General features: G+C 44.0%; 1 protein-coding gene across 11 annotated transcripts in view; it reads left to right on the top strand.

Moving 5' to 3' along the window:
• DCAF1 (DDB1 and CUL4 associated factor 1) overlaps positions 1-13,651 on the top strand; it is a 102,176-nt gene that overhangs the window by 87,088 nt on the left and 1,437 nt on the right. For 6 of the 11 annotated variants that reach the window (XR_013413984.1, XM_028844183.2, XM_077992954.1 and 3 more), the window contains 2 exons: positions 7,693-7,945; positions 12,149-13,132. Coding sequence is in view for 8 of the 11 variants with exons in the window: in XM_028844183.2 (XP_028700016.2) it covers positions 7,693-7,945; positions 12,149-12,207 (312 nt within the window). In the remaining 3 variants the exon portion in view is untranslated. Of the gene's footprint in view, positions 1-7,692; positions 7,946-12,148; positions 13,133-13,651 lie in introns of those variants that run through there. The other 5 variants (XR_013413982.1, XR_013413983.1, XM_077992955.1 and 2 more) reach the window with 1 other exon arrangement.

Raw genomic sequence — 13,651 nt, 5'->3', positions numbered from 1 at the left:
CTTGTCACCCAGGCTGGAGTGTAATGATGTGAACTCGGCTCACTGCAACTTCCACCTCCAGGGTTCAAGCGATTCTCCTGCCTCAGCCTCCTGAGTAGCTGGGATTAGAGGCACGTGCCACTATGCCCAGCTCATTTTTGTATTTTTTTTTGGTAGAGATGGGGTTTCACCATGTTGGCCAGGCTGGTCTGGAACTCCTGACCTCAGGTGATCCACCCGCCTCGGCCTCCCAAAGTGCTGGGATTACAGGCATGAGCCACCATGCCCAGCCAGCTTTGTCTCCTCTTTAAGGGCACAGAGGTGCTCTGGATGAGGAGCAGTGGCATCACAGGACCGGGAAAAGTACAATTCCCTCAGTTTGCATTGCCACAACTCTCTTGCTCTCATCCCTCCCCTACTTTTTGATAAATCATGCTCAATGGTTAGGGCTAATGTAATAGTTTTCTCTTAGTGTCCTTTCGAAACAGCTTGTACTTACATTTAAAATAATTCTTTAAAAGCAAGAATTTTTGAAAATGGTAATTTTGTAAGGATGCAAGTCTAATACTAGGGCAAAGGACCCATGTTTATTTCTAGTAGGACTTAGTACGGACTAAGCAAGGGTGTTTTGTTGAGATTTAGCTAGTTTGAGATTTAGCTATGTGTTTTACTGTTGGGAGTTACAGGTTATGAGCATATAATTTGTTCTGTAAATCAAATCCTTTGAATACTGCATCACCTGTACATCAAAGATGACACAGTATACCTGGATCAAATACACCTGGGTGAAAAAGCTAGAACAGAGACTCAACCTAAAATCCCCTGTGTGTGCTCTCTTGGTCTTCACTGTTCTGACTGCCTAAGCATGCGTTTTATTAGAGGCCCGAGATGATTCATGATCTGCAGAAATAGGCTTCTGAGCAGAGTGAGGAGACTCTTGTGTGGTGGGCAGCTGGTGGCCACTGTGGGATCACAGCAGAGCTTTCCTCAGGGCCTGGTAAAGGATAATTAGGCTGTAGAGTTTGAAACAACTTCACCAAATGCTGCCAAGGATCTCCTAGTGTAGAAAGGCTTTCCTTTGCTGCTTTCCAGCTATATGGGCTTTATAGGGGCCTTGGTTTCATGGGTGAGAGGAGCCAGCAGTGTCTAAAGCTCATGTGAGTTATGAGATGTGCGTAGAAGGGAGAGGTTTTCTGATGGATCCTTGAGATCTTTGATTTATTTGTGACATGAATTTTAGTGTTTTCTTGAGCGCTGTGCTGTTAGAGCTTGTACATGTTTCTAGTCTTTCTGGGTAGCAGAACTTGGTATTAGGTCCTCCAAATTTTATGTGGTTGCCTTGAGTGGGTTTCTTAATACTGCCTATTCTTTTATTCTCACTTCAGTTTGCTACCTACACACCTCACTGCCTTAATGCCTACTTTTTCATGTTAGTTATCATGAAACAAGACGTAGTTTATTCTTGGGTCGATATAGAGGGTGTAGTTGTCAAGCCATTTGCGTGTACATTGCAATGGTGTGGGTGACTATCGACTGCTTTGTCCTCCATGGGTTTATTAATGACTACCAGGTATCAGTTCTGAATCAGGCTTCTTGGATGTTACATGTTGAAGCATAAATCTGAGGCCAAAACTGCGTTATTTGTCAACATCATTATCCTAGCCCTCCCATATCCTTGCATTTTATAAGGCAGTGGGCAGCAGTCTTCTCTGGGAACCATCACCTGGGTCCATGTGATGCCTGGTGTCTGTCTTTGAGCAGGAGGTCAACTCAGAGGAAAGTTGAGATTGCCCTAGACACCTTGGGAGTTGGAAGGCTATTCTCTGGGTTGGCCTTATTTTTGCACACATGGAGTGGTGAGAGGCAAAGGCACTGGTGATTGGTGGCTGGCTGTGGAAGCAAGAGGCCACCATAAGGGAATAATTTAAGAATTACACTCCTCTTATTTCCTGAGGCTTGGGTCAGGAAAAAGACTGACTAATTCTTCTTTTTTTCTGCTTAACTTTTGAGAAGTTAAGGGAGAAAGATATTAGGAAGGGCATATGGTAGTGGTCAGGACTTTTGACTTGGGTGCAGGAAGGGAAGCAAGAGGCTGCCTCAGCATGACAGCCAAGAGTGAGAGGGGCAGGCTCAAGAGGACTCTGAGGAGTGGCTCTGGGGCCCAGCCTGTAGAAGAGCCAGAAAGCTTTCTAGCTCAGAGAAGACTATGTGGCAGGGTAGGTGTGCAACATGGCTAAGTTATTATTGTGGCTTCCAGATTTCTTAGGATCTAGGCATGTTTCACTCCATACTGATATTACAGCCCTTATTGACCATCTGGTGCATTTCATGTTTGAAGGACCTCTGTTAGAGAACTGCTTATCTCCTCAAACCCTTGGCATTTTGATTTTTGATTTAGAGATGTTTCAGCTGGGATAATATCATATCTATTTGAGTAGGTCTCCTTTGTAATCTTAATTCTGTTGATCCATGCTCCTTCTAGAATCTTGTGGTGGGGTTTGGCTGTTTTAACTATCTCCATCAGATTTCTTCCCACTGCGCCTCATGCACAATGTGCCAGCTTGATTTTTTTTTAAACTCACTTTCCTTTGTAGGAAAACCAGTCTCTAGTTTTACTTTGCTTTGTATGCTTCACCTGATTTTAAAACTAGAGACTTTACATTTTCCTATGAATCATTTGCTATTCAAAGTTTTGCCCTAGTCTAGATATCTGTTCTCAGGTTTTCTCAGATGTTCCAGATATGACTTATATGGCTCAAGGATACAGGCACCTGTGACCAACACCTTTGAATTTGCCTTTTCATTATAGTAAAATAAATTCAGAAACCTGAATGATCAGCCGCCATCTAATAAAATGGTCCAGCTTATATAAAGAGCTTTATTGAGATATAATTGACGTGCCATTAAATAGTTGTCCTTTGTCCTTATGCTTAAATAAGTCTGGAGATTAAGAGGAAAGGATGAAAGGTACAGCTGTATCTAGATGAATGAAAACCTACACAATGTGTTGGACAGCCATAAATATTTGGTTCCCGAGGCTGCTAGTCTGCCTACCTTCAGGCATTTGATGAAAGTGGAGATAAGCTAGTCACCTATCAAAGCTCATTATTATCCATTAGAAGTTTGGTATCTGTTTCTTTTGAGATGGAGTCTCACCCTGTCACCCAGGCTGGAGTGCAGTGTTGCGATCTCAGCTCACTGCAACCTCTGCCTCCCAGGTTCAGGCAGATCTCCTGCCTCAGCCTCCCGAGTAGCTGGGATTATAGGCGCCCACCACCACACCCAGCTAATTCTGTATTTTTAGTAGAGATGGAGTTTCACCACGTTAGCCAGGCCGATCTCGAATTCCTGACCTCAGGTGATCTGCCCACCTCGGCCTCCCAAAGTGCTGGGATTATAGGCATGAGCCACCGCACCAGGCCTGGTGCCTGTGTTTTTAGAAATCATTCATCTTTGATTTGGCTTTTAGAAAAGTTATAAAACTGAAGATGAGTAATTGATCATTGCTTCTAGATTTTGACAAGCCAATACATTTTAGCTAATTATACTTAACCTTAAATTTATAAGAAAAAGCTCAACAAAGGAATAATGCTGTCTATGTTCCACTCCATTTTGGCATTTGGGACACACCGTGTGCCGTGATTCTTGTGTGTTCTCCACTGCCTAGAAGCAGATGGTAAAAGTCTTTACTGATTACACACACCTGGTCAGAGCTGAATGTGATGATTCCTGAAAGGCTCTTTTTCCTAAATAATTAAAATGTAACTTGAGTTAGATTCTGCCAGTGAGGAAAAAAAAAACACAAACATTTATGACCCTAAAGTGAACCTATAGCTTTTAAGTACAGAAAAAGTATTTTTTAAAAAGTAGGCATTTATACATTTAGCAAAATATGACATGTTACATAAAGATCAGGATCAGATTTGAATGACTTTTTTTTTTGAGACGTAGTCTCGCTCTGTGTTGCCCAGACCTCCACCTTGTAGGTTCAAGTGATTCTCCTGTCTCAGCCTCCCAACTAGCTGGGACTATAGGCATGTGCTACCATGCCAGACTAATTTTGTATTTTTAGTAGAGATGAGGTTTCACCATGTTGGCCAGGCTGGTCTGGAACTCCTGACCTCAGGTGATCCACCCGCCTCAGCCTCCCAAAGTGCTGGGATTACAGGTATGAACCACCATGCCCGACCAAAGTGTAGATAGAAGGCATCTGAAGCCTATGTAGATTGAGAGCTTATTAGGTTTGGGAGAACTGAACCTCTTGGCGTGGAAGGTGAGAAGCCAGTGTGAAGGTGGTGGTGAGGTGGGGATGAGAACAGTGTCTGTGGTAACAGGGTCTCAGGGTTGGCTGAGATCCAGAGCAGGAGTAGGCAGCATGCTTCCTCCTCAGACCAGGGCTGAAGGCAGGTTTAGATGTGGAGGGGACCAGAGAGCAGCAGAAGGAACTTCTGCCAGTTGGCCTATTTTCTGTAAAGGAAAGGGGTGAGTTGTTTATCTGCAGGGTTTGGGAGCTTTGGGTAACCATGAAATTGATGTAGGTGGAACTAAGGAGAGAAGAGTTTTAGAATTCTTTCTGTAGGGAAATTTATTAGTACCTTAATTTAAAATGGCCTGACCCTGAATTCCTCGGAGCCCTAAAAGAAGTCTTAGAGAATTGAAAAAAACAATATCCCTGGATCCAAAACATTATCTAAATGTTGTCAGAGTTGAGTCAGGATTCAACAAAATTTGCTTTTTTTAAAAAAGTTTTTATTTTTTTTGAGTCAGAGTCTTGCTGTGTCACCCAGGCTGGAGTGCAGTGGCATGATCTCGGCTCACTGCAAGCTCCACCTCCCGGGTTCACGCCATTCTCCTGCCTCAGCTTTCTGAGTAGCTGGGACTACAGGCGCCTGCCATCATGCCCGGCTAATTTTTTGTATTTTTAGTAGAGACAGGGTTTCACCGTGTTAGCCAGGATGGTCTCGATCTCCTGACCTTGTGATCCGCCCACCTCGGCCTCCCAACATGCTGGGATTACAGGCATGAGCCAACGTGCTCAACCTTTTTTTAAAAAAAAAAAAAAAAAAATGGGATCTCACCCTGTTGCCCAGGCTGGAGTGCAGTGGCACAGTCATAGCTCAGTGTAGCCTTGAATTCCTGGGCTCAAGTGATCCTCCTGCCTCAGCTTCCTGAGTAGCTGGGAGTACAGGTGCGTGCCAGTGTGCCCAGCTAAGCTTTGCTTTTTCATTAAATAATTATTTTTAGTTTTTACTTTTTGGACCACTCATTATTGGAAACTTTATTCTTTAGATCTGAAGGAGAGGAGCTCATGCCACCAATCAGTTACTTGACCAGCAGAGAATGCTCCTAAAATGGCTTCCTAGAATCTCTTTTGGGTTCTGCCACAGCATTTTGGATGGGTCTTGTGAGCCTCTGCTTCATGATCCCGGTTTCAGATTTAAAATTTGGAAAGTGAGTTTATGACTATGTCCATGTGTGACAAAATACATGGTGAGAAATCAGCATTGGGCAATAAATACAAAGTAGAGACAACAAAGTGAGGTGCTGCTCAACTTGAGATTCAGGTAGATCTCTTTCCTACTGATTTCCCCTCCTCTCTCATGGTCACATATGATGTGTTCGTGGCCTTCTGGGATGAATATATATACATCTGCTTCTTCTGCTATAAAACTAAGTAAAATTTGGATTTGTCTGCTGCTGGAAGAGTTTGGAATGGTATGTAGTTCAAAGCTTAGACCCTGCTTGAAAATTTTCCAGGATTGCTCTTGATTTGGAAGGTTTTTGTTCAGTTCTTCTGGATCAGCTAACCCTTGATGTTCCTCAAAATGAAAGAGAATTGTCTTCATGAATTTTCTGGCCAGCCTATGCCTATTTGAGCAGTTTAACCTTTCATGTACCCACTCAACCATGGACCTTTAGTTGTGCTATCTTAAATTTTAAATATAAATGTTCTGTCCATGAAGCCTAAAGAGACACAGGGCCCTGGATGCTTTCTTCTTTACTTACTTTTAACTGCAGCACTTTGTTAGTGGATTAGCTAATTTTGGTCAAGTCTATGAAAATATGCCTGGAAAAAGAGGCAAAAGTTGTAATCTGGTAAGCACTTGGATGATTTTCCCTGTATTTGGACCCTGCTCTCCTCTCCCAGTTATTTGTATGAGCTTGTGTGCTTGTAGGGGCTGAGAGCCTGTCTGTGTTTCAGTTTATCATTGTTGCCTCCAGACACTCATAGTTCCTTTGAGGTGGGTGAATGCTTAGTATTTATCCACTCACCTCTGGAGGGGATGTGTGGCCAAGGCTATGGAATAGTCTCAGGCCTTCTATGTGTGCGTGTGTTGGCACATACACACATGCTCCCACAAAATCTGGTACAGACCATACATGCACTTGCACAAGTATTAGGAGTACTAGGTATTTAAAAGGGGCTCAGTTTTTCCAACGTAGCTGGCAGAAATTTTGAAGACTCTAAATTACTGAATTACACAGTTTATCAAAAAGTCACTAGTGGTGGTTCCAAAATTACCAGAAGTCCACGAAGTGGAGCTACCCTGCTGAATGATCCTAGCTTATGTTACACACTGGTTTCTAATGGCTGGGTAAGCACAAAATGCTTGTTTTTTAAGTGCTTGGCAGGCACTAACACCTTTAAAATGAAAAAAGATGTAACCACTCAGTATAAGTTTTAAAATAATAAAAACCAAAAAAATTTTTTTGTGCCTACGTCGGGCTTATTCCATCTTGACTTTCATTAGGTTGATGTATTAAATGAATTTTACATTTTATTATTGTAACAATTAGAATCCTTTGCTATTGGCAAGGCTGACAGTTGATGTTTGAGCAGAAAGATAAGTGTCCTGAGTGGCAGCTACATTTACTTGGGAATGCCTGTTATCCCTGTCAAAGCAAAGAGATGGGTATCTTTGTGTCCTCTCCCTTTTGAAGGGAAACAGTTGGGATTCTAATGCAAACCTGAAATCTGTGGCAGATGCCAGAATGTACCATTTACAAAGCCCAGGGTCCCCAGAACAAAGTATTTCATTGATGTTCTGGTAATTTTCTTGCCTTTGGCAAGTTCTTGTAAGAATGGAAAGAAAGATAGTTTCTCTAGCATACTTTTTTTTTCTTTTTGGCTTATAACAGGAAATATGGGTTTCTGTTAGTGTTCTATATTTTAAGTCTTTTGTTGCAATGTTCTGATCAAATGTTTATGATAGCATGGTTAAGGAGCTTATCCACATTCTTGGTTAGAAGATCAAGGGCAAGAGCTTGAAGGGCTGAGGAGATAATGAGCAGCTGTGTTCTTCCATTTTGTTAAACTGTTGCATTTTAGATTCCAGGTAAAAGGATTTTTCTAGTGCCTCAGCTGATTTCCCTTGCTTTGGTTGATGCAGGTGAGAAGGAAGAGCCCCCTTGGGTTCCTAGAAGATTGATGGGAGAGACTTCTGTGAAGCGAGTAGACTTCTTGAGCCCTTGCATAAGGGCTGTGTGACCATTAATCCTTGTCTGAGGGGTGCTTTGACAGTCTTGGGGGACATGTGTGCCTATCTCAGCCATCACTGACAAGTCTGGCTGGCTCATGAAGTCTGTGTTCTTCTAGATCACTACCCCTTCTACTGACAGTTTCCCACCCTGTTCCTTTCGTCGACTTGCCATGTGGCCCACATGGGTCAGGCCTCTGTGTTTGTACTAATGAACCTTATGCTTTCTTACTAGGAAGAGGAAGAACAGGAGGAAGAAGATGATGATGAAGATGATGACGACACCGATGATTTAGATGAGCTTGACACTGACCAGTTGCTGGAGGCAGAGTTGGAAGAGGATGACAATAATGAGAACGCAGGGGAAGATGGGGACAATGACTTCTCTCCGTCTGATGAGGAGCTAGCAAACCTTCTAGAGGAGGGAGAGGACGGGGAGGATGAAGACTCTGATGCAGATGAGGAGGTGGAACTGATCCTGGGGGACAGTAAGTATAGGGCAGAGTTCAGGCTGAACCTTGGCACCCAGGGCAAAATCTCTTCTTTTGTGCCTATACAACTTAGAGGGCAAAGCCATACCATGGTTCTGTGCCCCATAACTTGATTCACTGTTCTGGTCTCTTGAGGCAAAGCACCTTTGCATCTCTGCCCTCCTCTCCTTTCAGACTATGGAACCCAACCAAATGGCTGTCATCTCTTACCTTTCAAGTGGAGATTGGCAGACTTTTTCTGTAAGACTAGACAGTAAATATTTTATGCAGCCAGGAACGGTGGCTCATGCCTGTAATCCCAGCACTTTGGGAGGCTGAGGCGGGTGGATCACCTGAGGTCAGGAGTTCGAGACCAGCCTGGGCAACATGATGAAACCCTGTCTCTACTAAAAATACAAAATTAGCCAGGCATTGTGGCACATGCCTGTAAATCCCAGCTACTTGGGAGGTTGAGGCAGGAGAATCACTTGAACCTGGGAGGCGGAGGTTGCAGTGAGCTGAGATCACACCACTGCACTCCAAAGCACATATATATATGTGCTTTGTAGGCCATATGGCCTTTATTGCAGCTCTTCAACTCTGCTGTTGTAGTGAGAAAGCAGTCATAGACAATACATACATGAATGAATGTGGCTGTGTTCTAATAAAACTTTGTTTTGCAAAAATAGGCGGTGGGCTTGTAGTTTGTCAGCTCCTGCTTTAGAGAATTAGCCTTAGAATGAAAGGCCAAAGCGTAGCTCTCTGCTCAGAGGCAGGGCTAGAATCGGTCAGAAGTAGCCCCTCATGAGGTGCTGTTCTTTTTGGGGTGACTTATAAAGAAATGCAGGCCTTCTTGTGGAGAAGCCCTTTCGTGTCTCCCTTTGGCTAATCCCTTCTAACAGCCAAGGGACAAATATTTTCCCTTTGGCTTCTGGTTCATTCACTTCCTTTTATTTACCTTTTTTTCTTAATCCAAATTTTGAGGAACAAACTCCAGTTTTTCTAGTTACTTCCCATTAGGTTTCTGAAGTCAAGTTGTCCCCTGACTATGGTAATGAATCCTGCAAAAATCAGCAAATAATTCAAAGAGCCTGTTAGCTCTGCAGCTGTACATGAATCTTCTTACCAAGGCTGTATTTTGAGGAAGCTTGAGGGTGGGAGGGTAGGGTAGTGTCTTCTATCTGTTCATCTGCTGTTGATCAACTTCTGTTTTTTCATACTTGGAGGCTGAGGTGATTCAGTGGAGTAGGCCGAAGCCATGGTCAGACATTGGGCAAGTTTTAATGAACGTTTTTGTCATATGTGAATAGTGAGACATGGGAAACAAGTTATACCTCCTTTCAATTACAGGTAGTTAGCAGGGCAGGTTGGCAGGGTCAGCAAACAGCAGGCCAGCTGATGGTGGTGCTCCCAAAATAAGACAGCATCACTTTAATTTTTCCATTCTTAATTTGAATATAAAGCCACTCAGTTTGTATTTGGCCTGTACAATTACTACCTCTTTTAGCTGTTTAGGAAATTCCTTCTTTCAAGCCAAAGGTATAATCTGGAAAACTTTAACTCTTATCAGTTATGAGAATGTTGTTACTTTATGAGAATATTTACAATGTGAAAATAATGGATCACAACTTGAGGACGTCTCAGAGTGGACTTCAGAATTGAGGTGGAGATGCAGAGGTGGCATCTGGTGCACACTCCATAGCTCTTCTTGTGTTTCATAGAAGATCCCAGCTGCTGTCAGCAAGCAGAGCATTCTTAGCACCCATAGTTTTGCCTCACACTAATCCTTTAGAGCAGTAGCTTTGAACCTTACTGGGCTTATGAAGAGCCCTTTTAGGATAGGGTGAAAGCCATAGAAATGATAGCAAACTACACCCATGTGCCCCCATGTACCTTTACATAGGCCTTGGAGTCTGCGGGGACTTGATGATTCCAGATGCAGAGCACTGGCTCTAGGAAGAGAAACACCTTGATTCTGAGACTTTTTTTTTTTTTGAGACGGAGTCTCGCTCTGTCACCCAGGCTGGAGTACAGTGGCTCAATCTTGGCTCACTGCAAGCTCTGCTTCCCGGGTTCATGCCATTCTCCTGCCTCAGCCTCCCGAGTAGCTGGGACTACAGGCGCCTGCCACCACGCCCGGCTAATTTTTTGTGTTTTTAGTAGAGACAGGGCTTCACCTTGTTAGCCAGGATGGTCTCGATCTCCTGACGTGGTGATCCGCCCGCCTTGGCCTCCCAAAGTGCTGGGATATAGGCGTGAGCCACTGCGCCCGGCCTGATTCTGAGATCTTTATGTGTCTGTGCTTGTCAGCCCTGCCTCCGAAGCCTGTATGTTGTGGAGTGATAGGTTAAACACTACAGGGATTAATTATACCTAGATTGTCTTTGCCTTAGTGACCTTTCAGAATGGGAGGTCCCAACCAGGGTTTAGGACTGGGTCACTTCAACACTTGGAGAATGGGGAAAGGATAAGGAAGGTAGAGAAAGGCGTCCTATGATCTGACCACCAGAGGGGAGTTGGTGCCCAAGCCCTGGAGGTTTTCTCTCAGACTCTGAGCCTGACAGTTATTTGCTTAAAGAAGATTGTGCTGTGATCTCGTTAAGCTGCATTTACAGTTCTTAGATGTGCGATAGCGTGGTTAAGATTCTTAGTTCTTAAGAGCTGCATAGCTGCTGGGCAGAAGGGTCTCAGGCCAGCGGGTCTGGCATTGTTGGCTTGTGGAGAGCACGAGTCCTGGGGGATGCGGTGGATGCTGCTGCAGGGATCAGGCAAGTTTGTGGTGTGGGGTGGGGACACGGTGCTGGACTTGGCTCTGGGGAGGAGGCCCTACACCTTCCTGTGACACTTCCTCCTGGAGCTCTTATAGCAGAGGAGCTGAGGCTTGCTTTGTTCAGCTGTGTTAGATAATAGTTCTTTGCCATCTCCATCTTGTTTTCCTACTCTTCACCAGTACAGTGTGCCCACTTAGACCCAGGAACACTGGTTTTGTCAGCCATTTCTTTTGCTTACTTCAAGACTTTTCTGTATCATTGCAATGCTTTTCTTGGTTTTCCTTTGTCCTCTTCAGTTGTGTTTGGGGATGGTGAATGAAGGAAGGTTTGGGAACATGAATTGTTCTTTCTCTGTTTGTCTAAGAGTTGATTCTCTTAGGCACTGGAAAAGGCTGATGAGGGGATTCTTTGCATCTAGTGACTGCCCCTTAACACACTGGGCATTTGCAGGGCTCCAGCTCAGGGTTTGTCTGTTTTACGGGGGACCTGGTTAAAATGGTTTCATAGCCTCCTGAGCTACGAGTAATCAAATTGGGCACTGAGAACTTTCCTTTTCTTTGACTCAGTGAATATTAGAGTCCCTACAGCTAGGTACCCTGTTTCATTCTGATTTTGATCAGCCAGACATGGTGTATCTACCTCATCTCGAGGGTCCTTTTTGCTACCACTTAAGTTTCACCCCTTAACAGATCCTTCCAGAAGTGTTAATGTGTCCATATGCTGCCAGAGAAGGCAGATTGTCAAGCAGAGAGGGTCCTCATCAGAGACAGTGCTGTCTTCCAGGGCGTCACACTGCTCCTGCTGGCCTCCTGCCTCTGGATGGGTAGCTGCTTCTCCTGTATTGCTGCAACTGGCCTGCACCTTTTTGGGAATATAATTTGCAGACCATATTCCGAAATTACAGAGGCATGAATGTAGGGTGACTATCTCTGTCTTGGTGGTTGGTGTTCTGAGGATCGAAGGGCGTGACTAAGGTATTTCAGAAAAGATACATCTCTCACTTTTGCCTGGTCTTAGCCTGCCTTTCTAGTAGTGGTCTCTTGAGGTCAGGCAGGCCTGTGCCCATCCTTGAAGGACACCAGAGGCCAAGGGCCATAGAGGCTCACTACTGTCCCCTCAGCTCTGCCCCTCTGCAGCCATTTAAAGTGGCATGGGGGGGAAGCTTCAGATGGCACTCGCTTGATTCCTTCAGCGCCTCCCAGGCAGGAAGCAGGGGCACCGTGTCCAGGCCCTTAGGAGAGCAAAAGGTCCCAGGGAGAATACAGTTGCCAAGCAACAGGAGTATTCTCCAGAGCCAGCTCCAAGCAGTTAATTGATGTGTTTTCTTCTTTCTGGAAACTGGTATTTAACCTTGCTCGACCATGAATGTATATGAGTGCAGGTGCTTCCTTATGAAAGCTTCCTATAGGCCTAGTGTGTAATCTTGTCTCTCCCTGTTCTTCCCTTTCAGCTGACAGCTCTGACAACTCTGATTTGGAAGATGACATCATCTTATCCCTGAATGAGTGAGGAACCATCACTGCTTGGAAGAGATTCTTGGCAGGCGAGAAACTGAGTCAAATGAATTCAGAACATATTCCCTTCTCTTTCTCCCAGGGCTGTCTGTCTTTTAAGGAGCTGCATGCCCTGCATTCAGAGGATTATGGCTTAGAGAGCCTCATTGGCACCCGAGAGTCCTTCCAGAAACAATAACAACCACAAAAATGACAACAGGGACTAGGCCCTACTCTGCACCCCCGACCCCCACCCCCCACCATTTCCTAGAATGGACATATCTTTCAAGGGAAAAAAAAAAACATGTCTCTGGGGTATTTCACAATATATTTTCTTTGTATAATGTTCTTTACTTAAAGAACAAGAAATAGTTTTTTATAAAACTTTAAAAAGGAAAAAAAAACAGGCATTTATAACTGAGGGTATGAACTTATATCCACCAGGTCTCTTGTCCCTGCACTTCATTTTCTTTGGAAGAAAATGATGTCTAAATAACAATATAGAGGCATTTTTACATACGTATTTAAATGAAAAGGAAAATCGTGGTTTCTTAAATTGATAAGGATTAAGAATATTTTATTATAAATATAATATATGATTTTTTAACCTGTTTTGTTGCCTCATATGCTGTCAGGTTAATTTGTTTTCCTTCGTGCCAGAGTGGGGGAGGAAGACACTCTGTCTGCTGGGTAAATGCCTAAATTCACTCACCTTCATGGTTTGGGGGCAGCATGGTCATTGGATATTGGTTTTGTGGAGTTGAGGGAACTTAGGATATAAGTTCACTCCCTCTATTTTTCTTTGTGATTCAGTTTTTCAAAAATCTTTTTTTCTTCCCTTTCTCCCCAATGTGGAAATTACAAATCAAAGGCCTTTTTCTTTAATGTAAAGTGTATTTATTTAAAAAAAATACAAAATAAACTACAAGTCTGTCTTTGTTTATGGCCTTTCCCTATTTTCTTTTACCCAAGTGGGGTGTGTCCCTTTTTTGCAGCTCTAGCCACGCCATAGAGGAGACACCTTCCAGGAGAGGCAGGGAGAGCATGTTCTGCCCACATAGAGCACTCCAGGGAGGAAAGTAGCTTACTCACAGTGTCTGCCCCTGCCCTGTAGCTCTCTCATGGGGAGGACCTGTTTTTGTAAGGGTAATGTGGAGAGAGGAGAAGTCAGGGCTGTGTCCCCTGTGGACGCAGCTCTCTGTCTTCATGTTCTGGATCCAGTAGGCTGCTCCCAAGTACAGATTTGGTGGAACTGGAAAGGGAGGTATTCTGGGAAGTTTTGGAGGATGCAGCTGGCAAAGCTAAGGAGTGAAAGCATTTTGGCCTTCTGTGTAGCTGGGGCAACGGCCACTAATGTTTTCTGAGAGGGATTGTGACAGTGGACTTGAGCAGTCCTGGCAGGTTTGGGGTAGTGGAGCTTGGTCTGTGTTTGTAGAAAGATACTTCAGAGGCCCCTAAAA

Source organism: Macaca mulatta, chromosome 2 (genome assembly GCF_049350105.2).
Source record: "Macaca mulatta isolate MMU2019108-1 chromosome 2, T2T-MMU8v2.0, whole genome shotgun sequence".
Classification (NCBI taxonomy): Eukaryota; Metazoa; Chordata; class Mammalia; order Primates; family Cercopithecidae; genus Macaca; species Macaca mulatta.
Note: the sequence above shows the minus strand (reverse complement) of the source record. Positions and strands in the feature narration are given on the sequence as shown.